The sequence below is a fragment of the Malus domestica genome, chromosome 05 (assembly GCF_042453785.1).
Source record: "Malus domestica chromosome 05, GDT2T_hap1".
Classification (NCBI taxonomy): domain Eukaryota; kingdom Viridiplantae; phylum Streptophyta; class Magnoliopsida; order Rosales; family Rosaceae; genus Malus; species Malus domestica.
Window position 1 is genome coordinate 10,714,442 of NC_091665.1, and position 22,825 is coordinate 10,737,266.

Sequence of the window (22,825 nt, forward strand, 5' to 3'; positions counted from 1 at the left end):
CATATGCATGTATGAAATTATTTTCATGCATTATCTTAATGCTCCTTTTTTTATAAGTACTTTCAGACATTACTACTATATAAACATCATTCTCATGTGAAACGTAATGTACAAGTACAACAACATTGCGTGGCAAGAATGTGCGACAATAATAACAATGTACAACATCTTTTAACATTGTTATTCGCACTCAAAAAATTTAATTTCGCACTCCAAACTTTTCATATACAGAACAAAAAATAGTCTTATGAAGAGTACAAATTAAATTTTTAGAATGCTAGTAATAGTTTCTATTTTTTATATTAAACTGTTATATAACTCATCAGAAAGGAGAGCACCCTAAGCACTACAAACAATAAAACATAAGGAGCTGATTTCACACACAATTTTAAGTTTTTAACACAATCTTATTTATTCATGGCAATGAATTGAATAAATCACACAAAAACAACAAAAGTAATTAAACAATGGTATGTAAGAGAACAAAATGATAAGTTTTTATCATGGAGAGTTAATTTTCACACATAATTTTTAGTTTTTCATGCATCTCTTTTTATTTTTTTTAACAAACGATATTATTTACATTAAGGGGGGTGGGAGAGTGAGTTGAGTCTCACAATGAGCTAGCAATAATGTAGTTGAAATTCATCTTTACTAAGAATCGAACCTAAAATATCTCACTTACAAATAAAAAAGTATACCACTAAACTCTTTATCTTTGACAACGGTAATTAAACAAGATAATAGGAGAACAAAAATCTACATTTTATTATTTCCTTAAAACAAGAAGTCACATAACTTGACAAAACACTAAAGCATCTAAAGTAAATGAACTTATATAAAAGCTTTTTCTAGGTGAAGTCCATCTGATCGAATGACTGACACATTTGATTGAGACTGTGAAGGAAGGGACGAAGGATGCCGAACTATGGTTGATGAGGGCAAGGGTGGCCCATGATAATGCCACTTTTTAGAATATTAATGCATATGATAGATTTCTTTACTTGAGTTACATGCATGCATGTCAAAGAGATAGATGACTAAGAATAATGTGATCGTGACACATTTATTTAGGACTCTTTCCAAAATTTTATTTATTTTTCTCACATTTTAGATTGTGGAGATTGTTGTAATTTATCAAAATAAATTGAAAACTTCGTCTAATTTCATGTTCAACTAGTTTATGAGATGTTTCTTTACCTTCCTATAAGTATTAAACATATGCGTTTTTAGATTAATAATCATACCATTTTCAGCTTTAAATTTTTTTTCTTTCTAAAATTAAAGATAAAATGCACATGAGAAAGGAAAAACAAAGAAAAGTAGAGGAAAGATGCTGAAAGCTCATTTTAGTTGTTCTACTTTCAAGTTTTTGTTTCACACTCTTCTTCCACTTCTTTTTTTCCATAAACTCGCCTTAAAATCTAGCATAAAAAAGTACATTAATACCTAAAAATGCAATAGTTAAGATGGGACTTAAAATTTGGAATTTAGTCAATATTAATCTTAATTTCTTAAAAATTAATATTAAACCTTTAAAAAAAAAAGGATAAGCTGGTGACTTCGACACTACAATCCACCCTTCTAGGGCCAGAAAAGCTGGCTTTGATCAAGAAATTTTCTTCACCATTAACCTTTTCTTGACGAAAAGCAAATAGTAAACTTAATACCGCAAATAGTAAAGAAAAAATTGCAGTTGTTACGAAGACATAAATGCACAATTTATGTTGCAACTTTGTAAATTTAATTTTTACTTTTGGGACATGACATAAAAATTGAAAAACAAAATAGGGTCAAAACAGAAATCTGGAAAGGTTTAGGACAAGACCTACAACTACAAGTACAATGATTACGCATTTGGTTTTTCCTTTTCTGTTGTCAGAAAAATTACTCAAAAAAGCATTAAATCATATAATACGACCCTACGTACGTATGACTCTACCCTAAACGACACAGATTCTGGGCTTTTTCTTAATTCCTCTCATCCAATCACGTCCGTCGTTTATTGAGCCATAGATACTGCCCAGTTTCCCAATCCCAAGGCTGCCCAGTGCCATGTCCTGCGCTGCATGCCTGCCTGCCATTGTTTGGCCTAAGCTCAGAAACTTTTCGTAATTGCCAAACTAACTATTTATTTATTTATTTTATAAACAAAAGATATTACTTATATTAATGAAGTGAGGGATTGAGGTAATAAACTAATAATAATATGATTCAAATTTGTCTTTAACGAGAATCAAATCTAAAATCTTTCATTAACAAGTGAAGAAAAAATACACTAAATCGGTAGTACCAAGTGACACAAAACCAACGGAAGGCAATTTTAAAATTCATTTTATTTTTAAATTGAGGTAACATAAATTTTAGGAGTTTTAACGAAAAGTCCGCATTACTGTTCACTTTAACGAAAAACCACATTTTTACATTAAAAAGTCAAACATGATACTATTCATTTTACCCTTTATTTGGTCCTTATCGTTAAAACTCAAAGTTTTCAAACCATTTTCATTAATTTTTCTTAAATTTTATCATGCTTCAAGTGTATGATATATATACCAAGAGTCTTTGTGGATATCATACTCCGGTGCATGGTAGAAGAACTTGCTAGATGAGGTTGTCGGATGAACTATGCAAGTTAAGTTAGAATTATTGAATTTCGTTGGATTTATTTATGGGAACTTTAACGAAAAACTCCTGGTATTGTTCACTTTAACGAAAAACCACATTTTTACACTAAAAAGTCAATCCTGGTACTATTCACTTTACCCTTTATTTTGTCTTTATTATTAAAACTCAAAGTTTTCAAGCCCTTTTCATTAGTTTTCCTTTTCTTTATCTTGTAAGCCAAACAATGTGGGTTACTACTCGCCTTGTTTAATTTAACAAATTAAAAATTCATTACGAAGAAATATGGGATTATTATATACCAAAATTAGCAAGTGGGTTCTTGACGTCTGGGCAGTATAATTTCTTGTAGAGGAAATTGAAATGGGGTGAAACCGTATATGGGGTCTAATTTGTAATTTTGCCTTACTAGGGTTTCTTTGGAAAACTATGCTATTTTATCAGGTAAATGTTGAAGGGATTATGGACTAGTTTGGTATTGTTGTGCTTTTTAAAAAAACTGAGAATAAATAGCTATAAAATAAAGCAGTTAAGTATTTGGTAAACATTTTTTAAAAAAGTGCTTTAACAAAAAAAGCAGTATTCAAGTGTTTGGTAACTTTTATATAAAACTGATGTGTAGATGTTAAATGACTAAAAATTGTATAAATATTAAATGTTATAATAATTTATTTTTTTTCTTTTATAATTTTTTTATTTATAATCTCTCCTACATTCACTCTCTCTCCTCTCCCTCATTTTCTCCACTGCTCATCCTCCCTCATCTCAACTTCACCGGATCTTCGAGCGTCAACGTCTCCAACCACACCTTCGAGGACGGACAAATTTGTTGAGGTATAAAATTAAATAAATAAATGGTTTGTTTATTGGGTTTTAAATTAGGGTTTTGTTATTGAATTTGATGAATTTCTTTGTGTCGTGCAAATTAGATTGGTTGGCATCTTATTAATTTATTGGGTTTTAATTTGGTGAATTCCTTGCGGATGAGAATCATCATTCTTGCTATCAGAGAAATCATCGGTCCTTTTATCACCCTAAGCATTTCCGTCAATTAAATTAATTTATGGGTTATTTTTAAGTGTATTTTACTATGTAATCATCACATTTGATCGTGTGTAGGATCTGAAAGGAGGAGAGGGATAATCGTTGGTGTAGTGGTGGTCGGTGTCGAGCAAGAGTGGGAGGGACGACGACGGTCCTAAGGATCTGATGCGGGGGGAGAACGAGGGAATAGGAAAGAGATCATTCTGGTTGTTTTAGGGACAAGGATTGTCATTTTGTAAAACTAACGAATGTGTTATTGGAATTGAGAAAGTTTCATTAACATTGCACTGTAGCTCCGCATGTTTTGAAAAAAAAACTGTTTTTTCTTAGCTATGATTTGCTGCTTCAGGATTTTGGCTTTTTTTCACCCTCAACGGTGAAAAAAAGATGATTTTAGTGTGTTTACCAAACATTAAAAAGACCCCAACTTTTTTCATACCTTTTTTTTTTTTTATAATTTCAGTTGTGCCAAACTGGTACTATATAAGCCAAACTAAATTGGGACTTGTATTAGAATGAGGTAAGTGATACAGGAGTTTCTACACTAACAATCTAATGCTGATTTTGCATAGGTTATATTCATAATTTGCCAAAATGTCTAATTGTTATGCTAAGGACAATTAATCATGCACGTGTATGAGTGATTGTCAAGTATTAATGTATTGTAAGACTAACATGCATCAACGACTGACAGTCACTTATACACAGTGAACGACTGTTCATAGCATTCTATAACACTTTCTCATTACCCGTATTATAGTCCACCCTCCTTTGATTAAAAACACAAGCTAATGTGGTGTTCACAACATGTCTATAGGCAAATGAGCCTTAAGTTTATGATTGTATAGTAAACATGCTTTACAAGCCAAATTAAATTGGGACTTGTATTAGAATGTGATACGTAATACAGGATTTTCTACACTAACAATCTAGCTAATGGCTGATTTTGCATAGGCCATACTCATAATTTGCCATAATATCTAATCCTATGCTAAGGACAATTACTCATGCACGTGTCTGTTGATTGTCAAGTTGTCAACTGTTAATGTACTGTGAAATTTACATGCATCAACGGTTGACAGTCATTCATACACATGTGAACGACTGTTCCTAGTATTCTATAATGCTTTCTCATAAGTCATATTTGACTCCACCTTCCTTTGATTAAAAACACAAGCTAATGTGGTGTTTGTAACATGTCTGTAGGCAAATGAGCCTTAAGTTTATGATTATACCCTAAACCATGATAGGCATGCAGAGTAAATAATGGAACCATTTCCAAAGGCTTTTCATTGAGAACCAAAGCCTCTGGTGATTGAACTCTTGTGCTGCGTAGGGCATCGTATATATTTATAATGCCTGTTTCCTCAACAAAAACAATGAAATAAAAAGAACCTCTTGAGACTAGGGTGGGCATCGGGTGGGTTGGTTGGGTTAAACTTCAATTTATTGGCCAACCCAATAGTTTCGGATGACATTGTTGTAATCCATTGCCAGCCAAGAAAATGGGCAAACTAACCCACCCAAACCATTATTTCATGCTTAATGTGCGTATGAGTGACAAATAATTAAAAATGGTTAATTATATTTAATACCAATTTCGTAGTTAATTATTAGGTTTAATCCTGAATATTTTGCTTATAAATTTAGGTCCCTTGAAAGTCAATTCAACTAAGCAATTTTCCTATTTTGTAACGATAAGGTTCACCAAAATCTATTATAAAACAGAAGAGGTCCATTAGAAAGCTGATCAAGTTAAATTGGATAACTTTATAAACCCCATTACTGGTCCATTGCCAACCACATACAAAAAAATTTGTAGATTCACAACAAAATTTGAAACGAAGGATTGGCTGTTTTCAAGCCTGTGGAGAAGTTTTAGTAAGAATCGTTTTGCCACATATTTTAGCTTAAAAAACAATACCTAGTGACAGAATTTTGTCGAAAGCATATCAGGTGATGTATAAATACATTTTTTAGGGTTCATCTCTGTAACACAATTATTGCATACTTATTCTCTTACTTACTACTCAAGTCTCAAATATTGCTTACTAACTTAACTGTTGGATAGTCTTTGACCAACACCCCACTGGTCCTAAAATTGGTTAAGATTGTTTACTGTTTTACAGATAATTAAGTTTGTGCATCTCCAACCCTCACGGTGGTGCACGAATTTGATTCCAACCAAACTCGTTTTCTACCTGACTGTAAAAGTATGAAGTATCATCAAAAGAAACACTTCAATTACTTTGAGCACTAGAATATTTTTTTTTTCTCAAATAGTACAAACATAATATGAAACATAAGTAATTATTGGCAAACCCAAAAAAATAAAAAAGTACATCTTATTTATCCACGTTAATTTTGTTTTCCACCTTTATTTTGTTTGGTGACATGACATCAAGTAAATAGTTCCACTTAGTTTTCAAAAGTTTGTACTTATAATTCCAATGATCTCAAAAGTCCAGTCGCTTGACTCACTCCTCCTAATAAAAGAGAAAAGAGATGCCTTTTTCATTGTTACCATCTAAAACATCGAAAAAAAGAAAGCAAAAGGTGGGGGAATACAGATAAGTAGTGTCACATTTGTTAGTGGGTTAGGCAGGTGCCATCTTACATATGTACAATACAAGCTCCAATGCATCATATCCCCATCATTATTATATCAAATGTTTGTGCCCTAAATTTTTTATTTTTTGGGTGGCAATTATGCAGATGCTTTTTTTTACAACATGCAAATTACTTTCATGACTTATTTAAATGTACTTTTAAAATGACTGAAAGCGCTTTTGAAAAAAAATGTTTTTGGGTTTCAAAAGTAATTTAAGTGCTTTCTGCAAGAAGCACCAGTTATGTGTTTTTTCCAAGAGCACTTTAAGTGTTTTTCTAAAATTTACTTACATTTTTACTAATGATTGGTTCTAAATATATTTTTACCAAAAGCGCTTTCAGTTATTTTAAAAGTACATCCAAACGAGTATTTAGTTATTATCTTGACATTCAAGAAATTTAGCCTTTATTTTTATTCTAATTTTTTTTAAACAAATACATACATAGGGACAAATATGTCATATGCAACAAATAGGTCATATGCAACTCACCTCCCCTCTTCTACAATTAGGTGAAGACCATGGGGGCTAGAAACCCCAACGGGAAACTTTTCACCGCGCCACACGATTCTTTTGCGAAGCGCTCTCTCAGACGTTTCCACTCCTGCCCTTGAAGGCAAAGAGGTTTCAAGATACTAGTACAAACTCATTAGGAATACAAATCAATCCCAGCCACGGAAGATACACATCCAACCAACATGAAAGATAACACCAACGAGGATTAAACTTTGCAAATTGTAGACCTACAACAAATGCACCACAAGGAAAGAATGCATCACTCTCGGATGATATTGCAATCGTCAACAAAGAAGCACTACTATGAGTAAACTAAAAAAAAAAAAGCCGAGCTTCCTCCTTATAGTCTTTTGATACGTGTGCAAAATCACCACCCACCGACCAAAGATTCAAGTTTGAGCTGTAAGTCATAGCCGATATAAAGTCTCTCCTCCACAAAGCTAGAGAGCAACCAAACCACAAAGACTCTTGTCGCAAGAACGAAAGGGTAACCACAACCAAGATATGAAGATATTAGAAGATATGACAAATTGGAAAGGGAAGAGAGGGGGAAGCTAGAATTGCCACCGACTCTAAGGCCCGACCCTATTTTTCTCTCTAGCGGCTAGAGTAAAGTTGTGGTCCTTTTTGTTCACATAATTAGATTTATTTTCTTATTGAATTAGAAGGAAAGACATTAATCTTACTCATACCGTGAATGTGAGAGTATTTGAGTTAAAATCCTTCCCACCCAATAATCGAATTCCATACTAATTTTGTGAATAACGAATGAGAGACTTTGGATGCAGTCCTTAGCTATGAATATTCTTTGATTGAAACCTTGTTAGTTTTTTATTTTTGATCGAGGTCCCTGAAATTAATGTGATAATTTATTTCTACGTACGTTACTATTTTTTTTAAAATTAAAAATTAGAAATTTTAGTTGTTTATATAAATGAGATTTTAAATAAAAAACCATAATTTGTGGGATTAAAAATATTAAATTAAAAATATACTATTGTGTGTGTGTGTAAACATTGGTACATTCATCAAAATTAACCAAAAAAATTATTGTATCAAAACATTGTTACATTCTTCAAAATCACAAAAAAAAAAAAATTATCCTTTGATATTTATATACATATGTACTGGTCTGGAAATCTTTGAAAAGAAATAAAAATTTCAACCCCACCACTTGAACAAAATAATAGCTAAAATTATGCAAAAAGAGAATATAAGGATTGTGACAAATGTGCAATACTACAACAATGTGGGAAACAACTATAAATACATAAAGATGGCAGGACCACCAGTGCAAAAATCATACATTAGTTGGCAGAAAACGACAAATACAGTGATATGGGCACCTAATGCTTACTGGTGCACGTCATACATTTAAGAAGGAAAAATAAAATAAAAATAGCAAAAATATAGAATAGAAGGTTAGGACAAAATATAGAAATACAAAAAATAAAGAGGAAAAGAATAGAATATGATTATATTGTGGATATTGCGGCAAACCCAGACCTTCCATGCTCAGAGGGATGAGAGAGACAGCCATAGAGGTTCAAGTTAGATAGAGTTCTTTTTAGAGAGAGAGAGAGAGAGAGAGAGAGAGATTAGATGGTGGGAGAGGAGGATACGGGGAGGGTTTAAGAGAGGTTTTTAGGTTCACCAACTGGTGGTTAGAGATTGAGCTCCTTAACCAAACACTTGATCTTCACCATCCAAACCAATTAAGCAAAGGCCATTAGCCCTTGAATTCAATTGTTGAATTGAAGAAGAAGCAAGTAGTAAAGCCAATGACTTTTCCCAACTGGGTTTCAAGCAAAAGCACTTATTAGAAAAGCAGAGTTGCCCACCAAAGCCTTAAACAACCCCCCCCACACCCCATTTCTGGAAGTAGAAAGGAAAGTCATCATTTTTCTTGAGTAGCAGTAGAAACTGAAAAAACTTGTTTCTCTCTGTGAGTGTGAGTCTGACGTGGGGTTTGAATTTGATTCAGTGATGGAAGGAGAATATCTATGATTGCAAAAAAGCAAAAAAAAAAAAAAAGAAAGTGAAATTCATATCTCTCAATTATTTTCCAACACACTAAAGTTCTTTTTTTTTTCTGTCTTTTTTGTGTTGTTAAATAAATATACTTGTTGTTGTTGGGATCGGAAAGTTTGGTTCTGAGACGATCGGGTGATGTTCTCTAAAGACTTTTCTGTTCCCCACACAACCCACAGCTCTTAAGGGTTTCCAGGTATTTTTCTATCTTCCATTTCTTTTCTTTTTTTACTTTAATTATCTTTTAGCTGCTCTCTGTCTGTCTCACTCATGAATTTCTCCTTTTCTTCGGTTCCGTTGTTCTCTCTCTTTCTTTTTGTTTGTTAAAATGATGATCCATTAATTTCTTTTTTGGAAGTACAGAGTTAGTAGATTTATTTTTATTGTTCTTATCATCAATTTATCTAAAAATATTGTTCTTATATGTTTAATTTTTCCTTCTGTTGGATTGATTTCTGAATTCTGATTCTGTTTGCATATATATATATATATATATATATATAGAGAGAGAGAGAGAGAGAGAGAGAGATATGTTCATTCTTTTTAAGAGGTTCTATGTAATTTACAATCATCAATTGGAAGCTTTCAAACTGAAAAAAGTTGTATAAATCCTTTGATTGCCAGGAACCTAAAAAGTTCATATGTCGGCATCACGTATGTTAAGTTCAGTTCTTGCATACAAAGATTGCTGTTTGGATGCTTAATTCCGCTGTTTGCTGGGCATTAATAATGAGCTTCTGTATGTTGGTAGTAAATTTTGTTTTGGTTTGATTTTCTTCTGTGAGGATTGCCTGGAATTCCAAGTAGAAATTTTTTCTCTACTTGTTCTTAGTAGTTTGCTTTAATGCATTGGCTTATACTGGTGTGAGTGAGTAATAATATACTCACTATTAAATTCCTGAATTCCTGCAAACTTACTAGTTAGTTTTTCGAATATGGTACGGTTTTGCCAATGATGGAAGTTCTACTCCTTTTTCAGTCTTCGGGATGAGTATGTAGTTGGGCTCATATAACTGGTTCAGGGGTTGAGAGAGCTATGTCAACTTACTATGCTGGTTCGAATAATCAAAAAGATGCTACGCCAATGCTCTATTTAAGGGAACCACCTTTGCCTAGTTCTTATCCAGAAGCACCTCTTCTTACTGGTAACATGATGATGTATATGAACTCTGGGTCATACTCGGATGCAGTGGCTGGGAGTTCTCAGCAGCAAAACAACTGCATTGAAGTAATCTCCTCAGTGGAGGGTTCAGATTCCAACCAGCAGCAGCACGATGTCCTATCGCATCTTGGTGGAACGCGTATTGGAGAGCTGGGATTCAGTCCATGGAGGGAGGGTAGAAATGAGATGCTAGTTACGCACCCCATGGGTAGTTCTTCAGGTATTCTTCATGGTGGACAGAACTTGCAAGGTCAGGGGTTGTCCCTCAGCCTGAGTACACAAATCCCATCAGGAATGCAAATGCCTTCTATCTCATACCGCAATCCCAATATGGGTTTTGCTTCATTCTTAAGTCCTAACCCATCCGTTTCAAGTGAGGGTGACGGCAGGAATGGCTCTTTTAGAGATGAGCAGCCAAGAAATGTTGAATATTTGCCATCTGGTTTTCCGGGAGGCAATCCAGATTCAAGTAAAGGGGATTTGTCTCCATATGGGATGTCAAGTATTGCAAGAACCATTCCCCATAACAAATACCTCAAAGCAGCACAACAACTGCTTGATGAAGTCGTCAATGTCCAGAAAGCACTTAAGCAACATGATAGAGAGAAGAACCAAAGCACACACGATCATCATAAGAGTTTCAAGGAGGGAGATGATGGATCAAAGAATGATTTGGAGAGTGGAGTATCTTCAAACCCTCAAGAGTCGGCCAGTAACTCACCATGTGAGCTTTCACATGCCGAGAAACAAGAGTTGCAAAGCAAGTTGACGAAACTTCTGTCAATGCTAGATGAGGTATGAGCAATGCATATAGTTTTATGTCTCTTTATGAGTTAATTATATGATCAATCTTGCTTGTCTCGTCAGTTGGTCATAATGTTAAGAGCTTAAAATCAATTTTAGTTGCAAATTTGATTGGCAGTATCCTTTCGTCTTCGTTCTTTCTATGCTGTGATGATTGCTTTGTTTGGAGTTTAGATGACTACGACACCTGCCTTTATCACTTCTCATGTGTGTGATGAGTGTGCATGATTAGGCAGGTGATATTATGTAGCATGTTTATTACCAGTGATCGGTATGCTTTTATGTTCATGATATTGTTCTGTTCTCTTAGGCTCATAGTTACTGGTTTCACGATAATGACTGAAAGGATCAATGATATGTTTCTTTAATTTTGAAAAATACAAAATACGAAAGGAACAAGATATGCAGTAGCAGTCTACTCAAGCAAAACGAAACAAAATGCTAATGATTTTGTTGTTGAGCTTCTGCCAATATCTGATTGTTCCAACTGAAAATAACTGATTAATGATGTAGTCTTACAGTGATGCATTGATAGATAAACCAACATCTGGTAACGATTCCATTTCAGTTTTCTTCTTTGATTCAGACATACTTAAATGAAGATGAAGTTTCAAAAATTTCAAAGAGTTCTGAGTATAACCTTTCATGTCTAAGTGATGTTTTCACTGGTAATTAATTGATCCTTCATCTTTCCAGTTGAAGCATCTGTAGCCTTGCATTTTGTTTGACTGACATGTGAAAAAGTTGGGACTTTTAATCTTTCTCCCAACGGAATTATCTCCGACTATTCGTAAGGTTTCTTATGTGTCTAAATTGAACGGGATGCAATGGAATGAAGCATAACACCCTTATGTGAAAATATTGGGGTAATTCATCCCCTGATTTGCTTGTCAACATGTCTATTGATTCCCCCGTATGTTTATGGACCCTGATGGAACATCAAGGTAATCCTTCTATGTTGACAGTTGACGGAAGTACCCTGTTCTGCAAAGAATCAAAAACAGTATAAGATGCAGAATTGACCGAAGTTACCATTGTTAACTGTTGATGCAGGAGGAGAAGGACAACGCCATTATTTGGGGCCAAAATTTCCATGGTCCCTGAGTTGCTCATGATAATATTTCTAGTGTTCGTGTCTGTTAATTTATGTGATTTACATCAGCAGCAGCTAATGGTTACGTAAAATATTTATACGATCATTTTTTCTTTGAGGATGTTTTAAGAGGTCGCACTTGGTGCGATGGCAAGTGCCTTCGCCCATGAGCGGTAGGTCTCGGGTTCGAGACTTGGGAGCAGCCTCTCCATAAATGGGGGTAAGGCTAGCCGACATTCACCTCTCCCAGACCCTGCGTAAAGCGGGAGCCTTGTGCACTGGGTACGACCGATGTTTTAGGAAGTTTGTGGTTGTGGTTGGTTGTTTCTCGTTGTAAGCCTTTGTCTGATAGATTGGAGCTCCTATTTGTCCCATGAGGTGTAATGGTGTTTATATCACAATCACAGGTTGACAGACGGTACAAGCAGTATTATCATCAGATGCAGATTGTTGTATCATCATTTGATGTGATAGCGGGAGGTGGGTCAGCTAAACCGTACACAGCAGTAGCCTTGCAGACTATTTCACGCCACTTTCGGTGCTTACGTGATGCAATCACAGGCCAGATACAAGCAACCCGTAAAAGCCTTGGGGAGCAAGGTGCCTCAGGAAGCATGAAAGGAGTTGGAATATCTCGCCTCCGTTATGTGGACCAGCATCTCAGGCAGCAGAGGGCCCTTCAGCAGCTTGGCATGATGCAACAACATGCATGGAGACCACAAAGAGGTTTGCCGGAAAGCTCTGTCTCAATTCTGCGAGCATGGCTATTTGAGCATTTCCTTCATCCGTAAATCCTGACTTGAACCCTTTTCTCAATTTATTTTCCAGAAAGCTTAATTGATCGAAATATATCAGAGTTCCTGACGTAATTTAATGTTAATATTGATATTTTCCAGCTATCCGAAGGATTCTGATAAGATCCTGCTAGCAAGGCAGACAGGCTTGACTAGAAGTCAGGTAATGACAAAGTAATCGTGTTTTACATAGCATTTTTCCTTAGGTACCACCTACATACATACATACATACATACATAACAGAGAGTAAGATCTATTATCTTTCGACTCTAATACGTATACCATCTTGATCCTCGCTAAATTCTATTGAATTAGGATATGGATAATTGTTTCATTCTGCAGGTTCTTGCAGCAACAAGAATGCTGCATAAACAAACAAGTCACATTTATAACGAAAATCGATCATTGAGTACCATGCTTACAGTTTAATTTGAAATAACTCGATATCTGAAAGTTCGTGTACTTTTTTGCTGCGGCACAGGTCTCAAACTGGTTTATAAATGCACGAGTGCGTCTCTGGAAGCCCATGGTTGAGGAGATGTACAAAGAAGAGGCTGGTGATGCCGAGATGGATTCCAACTCTTCATCTGAGAATGCACCTCAAACAAAAGAAGGTGACAACACGAGGCCCATGGAAGCCGGAGTACAAGATATGCAACCTAGTGCAAGTTCGACAGGCACTGAGAGATGCAGCACTGGACAATTTATGGACTCCAAATCCAACCATTTCCATGACGTGGAAATGGCTGGATCCGCTGGGGTTGCCAGTTTCCAGAATGTGACTTGTCACGAAGCTGAAGCTGAGTACGGGCTCGTGAAGCTTAGAGAGGGGCAAAGGCCTGGTATGGATGGATCTGGTCTCATTTCTGATGCAAATGTTCAGACTGATAGGAACAATGAGAGGTATATGGCAGCAGCTGCTGTGTACCAGATGCCGGAGCTGGGGAGATTTGGAAGTGGAAGCGGGGTGTCTCTGACATTGGGATTGCAGCATTGTGACGGTGGCGGTAGCCTACCCATCTCTAGTGGGACTCATCACGGTTTTGTTGCCGTGAGAGGGGACGATTTATACAACCCTGCAGCTTCTTCTGTAGGATCTGAGACAGCAGATTTTGAATGCCTTGATTCCGGGAACCAGCAGCAACACAGATTTAGTTCCTCCCATCTATTACGTGATTTCGTAGTGTGAAAGATGCTTCATTGCATATCCACATTGGTTACTTCCAAACTATTTTTGGCTTGGGGGAGAAGGAAACAACAGACAGTGAGAGGCTTTCGACCGCTTGTTCAGGAACATTCGACTTTGCGTTGCAAATGGCGAAAAGGAACGTCGCTCTCCTCCGGACACTGGAAACATACTACTAGTACAGTTGTAATATATGAAGAAATTGATTGAAGGTCTACATATTTGTAAAAATCAGATACATATTCTTTTGTTTAGTATGTTGAAAAGGTACAATCAGTGCCAAACTCTGTTAATGGTATTGAACAAAATAGACTTGGGTGTCACCGGGGATATGTCGCCGTGTGAATGAGTGTACTCACACGAGAATATACCTCCGTTGATATGCAAGAATCCGGCCTCCTGTTTTCAGGACTTGATTCTTGAAAACACTTGACAACAGAACTTTCAAAACCTTTCATAAGACTATTAAATTCTTGACAAATTTTCCTGCTTTTGGGTGAACATTTGGCGACACTTTCACTAAGAAGATCTAACGCTAACGAGCATCTGAATCAGCTAAAAGCCTAAAAGTATCCAAGTCAACTTGCAGTTGTTACAAATTTGCAGTCTGCAGATTCATATACAGAAGAAAGAGAAGCCGAGCACAGCAGTTTCTTACCTACCATCTGCATTTTTCAAAAGGGACTTGCCTACAGAGCCTACGGTATCCCTGACCAAAGCCTTAAACGATGAGTATGAAGCCTTCATAGTTACGACATATTGTGTTAGGTTATCTACATTCCCCCAAAGGCTTAGCCTCTCTGGATGGTTTACCTGAGAAGAAAAGTTAAAAGTAAAATTTATAGCTTCCTGAAAACTAAATTTAAAAAGCATGAGTGTTCATTAAGCGATTTATCAGATCATCGGAACAGAGGATCTTGAAGACTATTCGAAATTCAGAAGAGCTGCACATTACCTTTTCTGTAGAACCTTTACATCTTCCTGCAACAATCGACTTTCCAAGAACATATCACCACAGTCATGCAAGTCAACAGTCTTCAAATCAAAGTCTTGATGTCCACAGCTCTCGTTCCACTCGAACCACCTCTTCAAAATCAATTCCTTCCTGCAGCAGATTAAGCGACTTTCCTCTTCAGGCGAATCAGCAGCAACCAATCTATAGACGTATACTTTCTTCTTTTGTCCTGGTCGAAATGTCCGGCCTATTGCCTGGCGAGTTACTGAAGGGTTCAAAGGAACATCAACAATTAGGATGCGAGAAGCCCCCACTAGAGAGATTCCTTCTCCACAGGCTCTAATGGAGCCAAAGAAGACTTTCGCATCAGCTGAATTGTTAAAGCTTTCTACAGACTGTTCCCTAAGCGTTGAATTTGAATCGCCGGTAACCACAAAAATTTCCTTGTTTAGACTCCAACCCTTTAGCTTCACTGCTAATCTCTCCATAAATTTCAGCGGCAGGATATACTGGCTGAACACCAGCAGCTTCTCACGAGTTGATTCACACAGGCGTAGTAAACTAAGAAAGAAATTAGCTTTAACTCCATCTTTCACATTTATTTTTTCTACAATTGTATCCATCTTGTCATTACCAATTTCACAGCCTTTTTCGCCAGTCAATGAACATTTCTCTGTAAGAGATTTCAACTCTGGATGCATATAAACAAGGCTACCCACAGAAGCTTTCTTGAAGTAATCCAGTTTCTTCATTTTTTTCACTTCAAGCTCCTGTCTTGAACTAAGGTTGAGTAGTACGGTATAATCAACAAGACCGGGGAGTTTGTCCAGAGAATCTCCTTTGTAGTAATGCAGGACCTTCCTGGTCATCTCTCGAAGATCTTGTATGACAGCCTCTTTCCTTTTATAATCTTCATCTTTCTGGAGAGTGTATTCTATCAAGTCAAATAGAGCTGAATTTGTACCAGTTTTTAATTGTCTCCTCGCACCTGATATTTGTACTCTACTCATGATACGCTTAGCCACATCCCGGGAAGTATCCAATTTCAGAAACTTTGGACGAACAAGATTTAAAATGTTGAAAACTTCTTTCACATGATTCTGATAAAGGGTTCCTGAGAGGACTACTTTTAGAGGTGTTTGGACTCTTGCAAGGGACTGTAGCAAATTGGTATTGTCATTCCTTGGAGTGTGGCCTTCATCTAAAATCAGAATGCTAGGGACCTTCAACAGCATTTCTCGACAATCAACTGATGCTTTACTGGTCCCATTGTCACACATTATGGTGGAGAACTGTTGATAACCAAGAAAAAGGATGCTCTTCAGCTCTACCCACTTCTTTAAAATAACCAGCTGCCGGGACCGGTTCTCTGCTTTTGAAGTGTATAGATCATGCAACGGAATGTCCTCCACTTGCCATTTCTGGAACTCTTGCTTCCATGTAGCCAAAATACCTTTAGGTAGAACGATCAATGGTCTAGCATAGGGAAATCTAACCAGGAAACTCTGAACAAAACTTATAATCAACAACGTCTTTCCAGAACCAGGGGCATGGGCCAAAATGCAACCCCCTGGATTATCACCCAGCAAGTTGCTAGCGAGAAAGTTAAAGCCCTCCACTTGATGTGGTTTCATTTTATTTCGGTGCCTTGGATGAGCAGAAATTTCTGTTGCCATTAGATTGTCCCTAGTAGATTTCAGTCCAACTGAGAAATTCTGAGCTGACTCGGTATAGTTAGCATTCCGTGACTCACACATGTAAGTTCGTCTGGTCCTTTTAGCCTGTTAATAGAGAAACAAGGATGAAGGATATTTTAATGATTAAACTCATGTTTAAACAAATAGCTGCATAAAATAGTCCAGTACAGAGTACATATACCTTCACACTAACAGGTAGAATGGCTTATTTCTCCCTACTCAAGACTTCGGAGTTTTCCAAATATATCCAGCATCTAATTTCAGGAACTATTATAATGACCTCCCATGACTAATTCACAAGTTCATTCATACGGTAGTGATATTTTTTTATTTTTTGAGAAGACATATGGTAGTGCTATTCAAACACCACTTTTTACCTCGCACACACCCTTGTTAAGTTTTATCATTGATCTTCTTTAAATGATTTGATTCAATGGCTGGAAATTGAGAGGGGAGTGTGAGAGGTAAAAATGGGTGTCAATAGCACCACCCCATCATATTAAACCTTATCTAATGGAATAACTTGCAGAAAACAAGAAAAAAGAACGAGTACCTTGCTATATTGGAACTCAAACATGGTTTCAATTCCTTGTTGGACAACTCCACAGATACGGCAAACTAACCCAAGATCATCCTTCAGGATGCAAATGTGATCACATTCTTCCCCACATTCACCTGATGTTTCATCAGCTAAAGGATCAACAGCAAAATCCTAGGAGAAGCAGGCAACACATATTTAATATAATTTGGAAAAAACCAGAGACTACAAAGATGGAAAGTTTGGTGCAAAATCAATGATCATTTTTTTTGTATGCTCAAAGCTATCGAATGCAGATACCTTGGAACATTCTATTGCCACTGTCATTTCCTTCCATATGTCTGCTAGATCACCTTCCTCTATATCGTTTTTCTGATATTGTTCTTTAAACTGGAAAGTGTCATGATTACCTTCCCCAACCACCTTATCACAATCATGTTCTTCATTAACATGCTCACATTTGTCTGTCCCAGAATCCATGTTATCAGCCAGAACTCCTACCTCTGTTCTTGCAGCTATCCACTCCATATTTTCTCTAGTCTCTCTGTAATTAATTTGACCATTCCACTCCTCTTTCTCACATGCTCTTTGATTCCCGTTTCCAATCACCATATGGAATGCTACACCAGCATTTATATCTTTGTCTATCCCAGTATCAATTTCGCCGGGCAGAGTTTCCAACTTTTCTGTCCGAGTGCTCAACACATACTCCTGAAACGAGTAAAATTAAAATATGATGAACAAGCCAATCCATATGCATATTAGGATAACTAGGAAATGGTACAATAAGTTGTAGACCAATCACCATATCTTCTACTACATCTTCGGTTATTCCAATCTTGATTTGTCCAGGCAAAGTTCCCAAATCTTCTGTCTGACCTATGCTCACTTCACAATCCTGAGCCAGTAAAATATATTCATCATGCCATTGCCAGTCATAAGCATACACACGATAACAGTGAAAATGATTTGAAAAATGAGTTACAGGTCAATCACCATATTGTCTTCTGACCCAATGTATACATCTTTATCTATCCAAACATCCACTTTTCCAGGTGGAGTTCTCACCTTTTCTCTCTCATCTCTACTCTCTGAACAATCCTGAAACAGAATATGATGATCATGCCAGTCAATATGGATACACGATAACAATGAAAATGATTTGAAAAATGAATTGGTCAATCACCATATTGTCTTCTAAACCAATATATACATCTTTATCTGTCCAAATATCAACTTTTCCAGGTGGAGTTTTCAACTCTTCTCTCTCTAAACAATCCTGAAAAAGAATATGATGACCATTAGAACCAAAATGGATAACAGGGAAAACAATCTGAATAATGGGTTCTAGACCAATACCGCATTGTTTGCTGTACCAACATTTGCATCTTTATCCATCCCCAGACAGTTCTTTCCAAGTTGAGTTTCCAACTCTTCACTCTGGTCTGTGCTCACTAAACAATCCTGAAACAGAAGATGATGGCCATGAAAACCAATATGCACTTAAAAAAGAAAACAATTTGAATAATGAGTTCTAAACACCAATCACCATATCGTCTGCTGCACCAACATCTACATCTTTATCTATCCAAATGTCGAATCCTCCAAGCAGAGTTTCGAACTCATTACTCTGATCTTTGCCCGTTACATACTCCTGAAAAGGAATATGATGGCCATGCCAATCAATACACACATATAGGATAACACGAAACACATTTTTGAACAATGAGTGGAGAACGTAAAACTTCAAATGAAAACAAATAGTACATGGACAAAATTAAGTTTCAATTATTGAGTAAGATAGTCACTTGTTCCAAATACTTTGGCAAGTTAGATGTCTTTCTAATTTGATATAGTATGTAGTTCAAATGCAAGCCAAACTTGGTGTCTCTTGAGTTGGTAGGTTTTGACTTATGCTACTAAATTCTTTTCACTTTAGTGATAATCCAACAATGTGTCACATTCTAAATTGGCCCTCATCAGACCAACGGTAATGAAACCAATTGTGCTACTCATACCAGTCAATCGTTATAATTTTAGGCAAGCTACTATAGTATTTCAAATGCAGGGGAAGAACATACTGGCAAGTTCTTCTTCAGAAATCTTCCAACAGGCTCCAGTACAACCTTCTGATGTAGAACTAGCCTCTTACTTCCATCATCTTCATCATCAGAACCCAGGACAACAACAGGTGGCACTGTTTCTGTAGCATTGTTACGATTTTCATCATCCATATCCACGACCTGTTGATGACCGTGGGGAGGAGGCTCCAGCTCCAGCACATCCTTCTGATACAAATGAAGTGGCTTTTTCCTATTTCCCTCATCTTCATCATCCGAACTAAGGGCAATAACAGGCAGTGCTACTACTGTACTATTTTTTGGAATGTCATCCTCTATATCAATGAAAATTTGATGATGATCCATAGAGGCTGCAAAACAACCTTGTGATATCACCACTCCTCCAGCACTTAATATTAAATAACACACAATCGACTCGATCATATACTACTAACATAACTTCCAGTGTTATTCAAACATGTAAAAGCAGCTGGATGGTACCAAACACATACAATTTGATAAACTACAGAAAAATTTGCCCAAATAAAATTGATAGACACCCAAATAAAATTACACATACAATGTGATAAAACCAACATTCTACAAATGCAATTTTTATGGGCAAACACAGAATATTAACAAAAGAGACAAATTCAAATTTCAAAAACCCATCAATTTGGAGCCAATTTTGGTACAACCCAGAATCTGGAACTTGCAGAAAGCTACCATGCATCTTCAACTTGCTCTAAATGTTACAAATTTCAGACAAATATAAAATAAATAAAAATATATCAAAATTAATCCATTACTAAAGGAAGATGTCTCTTTGAAATGAAAACCCAACGAAAAAAAATGACCTTGGTGGTAGAAACACGCTTAAAAACAGTAGCTGGGTCACAATTGTTTTCTATTTTTAAGGAAAAAGAGCAAGCACTAAATGCAAAATGCTAAAAGGAAAACACTGAAAGAAAAGGAAAGTAAAAGAGCTGAAACTTTACCTCTGAGACTTCTTCTGGGAAAGAAAAGCAGAGCAGATGGTTGCTGTGATCAAAATCTAGCATGCATTGAATGTATGTAGGAATGGGTTGTAATCAAAATCCGACTTTGTGTTAAGGAAAGTGAGCAAATGGGAATGGGAATAGGTACCGTACAGTACACACCAAGGTACATAGGCTCTACTCTTATTACTCTCCTCTCCTAGACGTTCTTGGTTGCTCGAAATATCCTGATTAAGCTATGTTTGGACGAATAAATTTAAAATTACTAGAGAATTGTAAAATAAGAGAAATTGAAATGATGAAATTTATTTTTTATAATTTATGAATTTTTTTATTTGGCTAACCTATAAAAACAATGGAATTTTAATACGAAATTTGTTATTTTTTAATTCTCATTCGTAGAAATTTAGAAATGACACATACTTACATAGAATTTAAACTTGGGAATTAAAGGTCCCAAATTCCAAGTTTTCTTTCTAAATTTCTATGTTTATGAATCCAAACAAGAGAATTGGTATGAATCAATTTATAAGTTCTGGCTTTTGTCAAAATTTCAAGTTTATTTTCTTCATCCAAATGTAATGTTATTTTTTAACTGCTAGATTTTGTTAAAAATATAAAAATCTAAATCTAAGAGTTAAATGTTTATTTTAGAAAATGAAATTGAGTTAATTCAATTTCTTGAATTCTGGGACATAAACAACTAAAATATTTTTAGACGTATTTTGCACTGTGTGTTTATTTACGCTTTAAATATTTGACGCCAATCTTTAGACTTTTATCCACGAAGTTATAGAATTGAAATAGGAAAATAGTTGAAAGAAATGATGCAATCGGATAATTTATATGGTCACAAATACATGTGAATGATTCATGAAAGATTTCACTTTGTTGTTCATTGCAAAGTTTCTTTGAGTGCTAGTCATTTTTATTTGCGAGTTTATGTCAAAGTATTGGGGGAAAAAAAAAAAAGAGACTAAAACGGCTTTAAATCCTAGCAAAAGATCATAACCAGAACTTGAGAAAAATATCACAAAATTATTTTGGAATTGTTTGAGTCATCAGCAATTATTCACAAAACTGAGTTGGTGATTGGGGAAAGTCCCATTAAACGCCCAAACGTTTTACCTTCCAAATCTAGTAAGAGAAGATAATGTTTTGAATGTTGTGTGTATTTTTCTCATTCTGAGGTATATATAATCATGTACAACCCTAATAGGGAAATAATAATTACAAACAATATCTCCTAAATTAGGAAACCCAAGATTATAGGAATCCCGGAATAAAAGGAAATCTATACGAAGTCAACACTCCCCCTTATGTTGGTACATATATGTCACACATGCCCAACTTGTCTAGATAATTTTTCACTAGAGCTGGCCTTAGTGAATATGTCTGCCACTTGGTCCTTGGTCCCGATTGGGGGAACTTCAATTACTTTCCCTACCAACTTTTCCTTAATGAAGAACCAGTCAACCTCCACATGCTTAGTCCTATCATGTTGTATGGATTTTGAATTTTTATTTTTAGAAATATATATTTTTAATTTTTAAAACTAAAATTCCATGTTTAAGTTTAACTCCAATAATTTAATTCCATTTTTAACTCGAACAATTAAATATGAATTTTATAAGTTTGTTCTTTGAAAATACTTACAAAGTTCATATTTAATTTCAAATACAAAACAAAACATAGCATTACAACCTAAAACGATATTAAAACAATATTATTCTCAGTAGCCTACAACCTAGGGTATCCGATGCATAGTGCTAGGCATCCAACATATGACATAATTTTGTATTTTGGAGTACGCTTTACAATGTTCTAACATTCGTGTTGTGTGAATGGTTTGTTGTTGTTATAAAGATTGTGGAGCCAAAAATATTCACAGGGCGACACGTGGATTTTTGGACAAAAATGACAAAAATACCCTTGCAGTACAACGAGGTTCCTACGCGCAAGTAGCGAGCAACCCTCTTTCAACCAAGACAGAAGTGCCCAAAATAGGTAACAATTCAAAGTCCATCTCATCAAATCCTTTCTACAAGGTAATTCCCAAACACATTCCTTTTAAATTATGTTAATTGGCTAATTAATGGGTTTATTGCCTAATTAACCCATTAATTGTCAATTAAACCATCCATTATATCCAAATAACTACAAAATACATCCAATTCAACCCTAAAACACCACATGGCCGGCTATCCCCATTTCAAAACCTAATCCATCACTTTTTTCTACCTTTTTCACCATTTCTTCCTTTTTATTACCCAATAAATTCAAAAACCACCAAAACATTCATCTTATGTTTAATAGCCAAATAAATTGGCTAATTAAACCTAAATTAAACCTAAAAACCCTAGCCACCTCCTATCCCTATAAATATACTCCCATTCTCACCAAAAAGCTAATTCCAACACTTTGGCAAAAATCCCAAAATTCTCTAAACACTCTTTCTCTCTAAATTCTAACTTTGGCATCGGAGGTTCTTCGGCCAAAGCCCCCCCCATTCATCGTGGGCGCGTGAGGCTCTTGGCCTTAACCTAAGGTGTTAATTGTTTTGTAGGTGCAAAATCATCCAAGATCGAGGAGGAAGAAATTTGCATCCACAAATTGGTGCTTTCATTGAGAGTTGAAATCCATACTCGTAGAAGACTCTCGCACAAAAAAGGTTTTTTCTTTATTTTCTAGTCCACTTGAATATTTTTCATA

The 22,825-nt window shown here is 35.8% G+C and overlaps 2 protein-coding genes and 1 long non-coding RNA gene across 4 annotated transcripts; 2 read left to right on the forward strand and 1 right to left on the reverse strand.

The window, feature by feature from the left end:
- The first annotated feature begins 3,322 nt into the window (after positions 1 to 3,322).
- Positions 3,323 to 3,998, forward strand: LOC139195890 (uncharacterized). The gene is made up of 2 exons (XR_011580961.1): positions 3,323 to 3,459; positions 3,745 to 3,998. It is a non-coding gene; the product is annotated as an uncharacterized lncRNA (long non-coding RNA).
- Positions 3,999 to 8,201: 4,203 nt separating this feature from the next.
- On the forward strand, positions 8,202 to 14,158 carry LOC103440378 (BEL1-like homeodomain protein 7). The gene is made up of 5 exons (XM_008379055.4): positions 8,202 to 9,021; positions 9,805 to 10,782; positions 12,292 to 12,671; positions 12,781 to 12,841; positions 13,161 to 14,158. Exons 2-5 carry the CDS (start codon positions 9,862 to 9,864, stop codon positions 13,866 to 13,868), a joined length of 2,070 nt encoding a protein of 689 aa, XP_008377277.1. The 5' UTR covers positions 8,202 to 9,021; positions 9,805 to 9,861; the 3' UTR covers positions 13,869 to 14,158.
- A 149-nt stretch (positions 14,159 to 14,307) lies between these two features.
- LOC139196383 (protein CHROMATIN REMODELING 35-like) lies at positions 14,308 to 20,342 on the reverse strand. 2 transcript variants are annotated; one of them, XM_070822250.1, is made up of 11 exons: positions 20,114 to 20,342; positions 19,137 to 19,486; positions 18,605 to 18,709; positions 18,415 to 18,519; positions 18,242 to 18,334; positions 18,124 to 18,156; positions 17,861 to 17,953; positions 17,356 to 17,766; positions 17,071 to 17,229; positions 14,821 to 16,601; positions 14,308 to 14,678 (listed from the first exon to the last, which is right to left on the reverse strand). In XM_070822250.1, exons 2-11 carry the CDS (start codon positions 19,479 to 19,481, stop codon positions 14,675 to 14,677), a joined length of 3,129 nt encoding a protein of 1,042 aa, XP_070678351.1. In that variant the 5' UTR covers positions 19,482 to 19,486; positions 20,114 to 20,342; the 3' UTR covers positions 14,308 to 14,674. The 2 variants fall into 2 exon arrangements, with proteins under 2 accessions (XP_070678351.1, XP_070678350.1); XM_070822249.1 differs by having other exon boundaries at positions 18,052 to 18,156.
- Between the last annotated feature and the right edge of the window lie 2,483 nt (positions 20,343 to 22,825).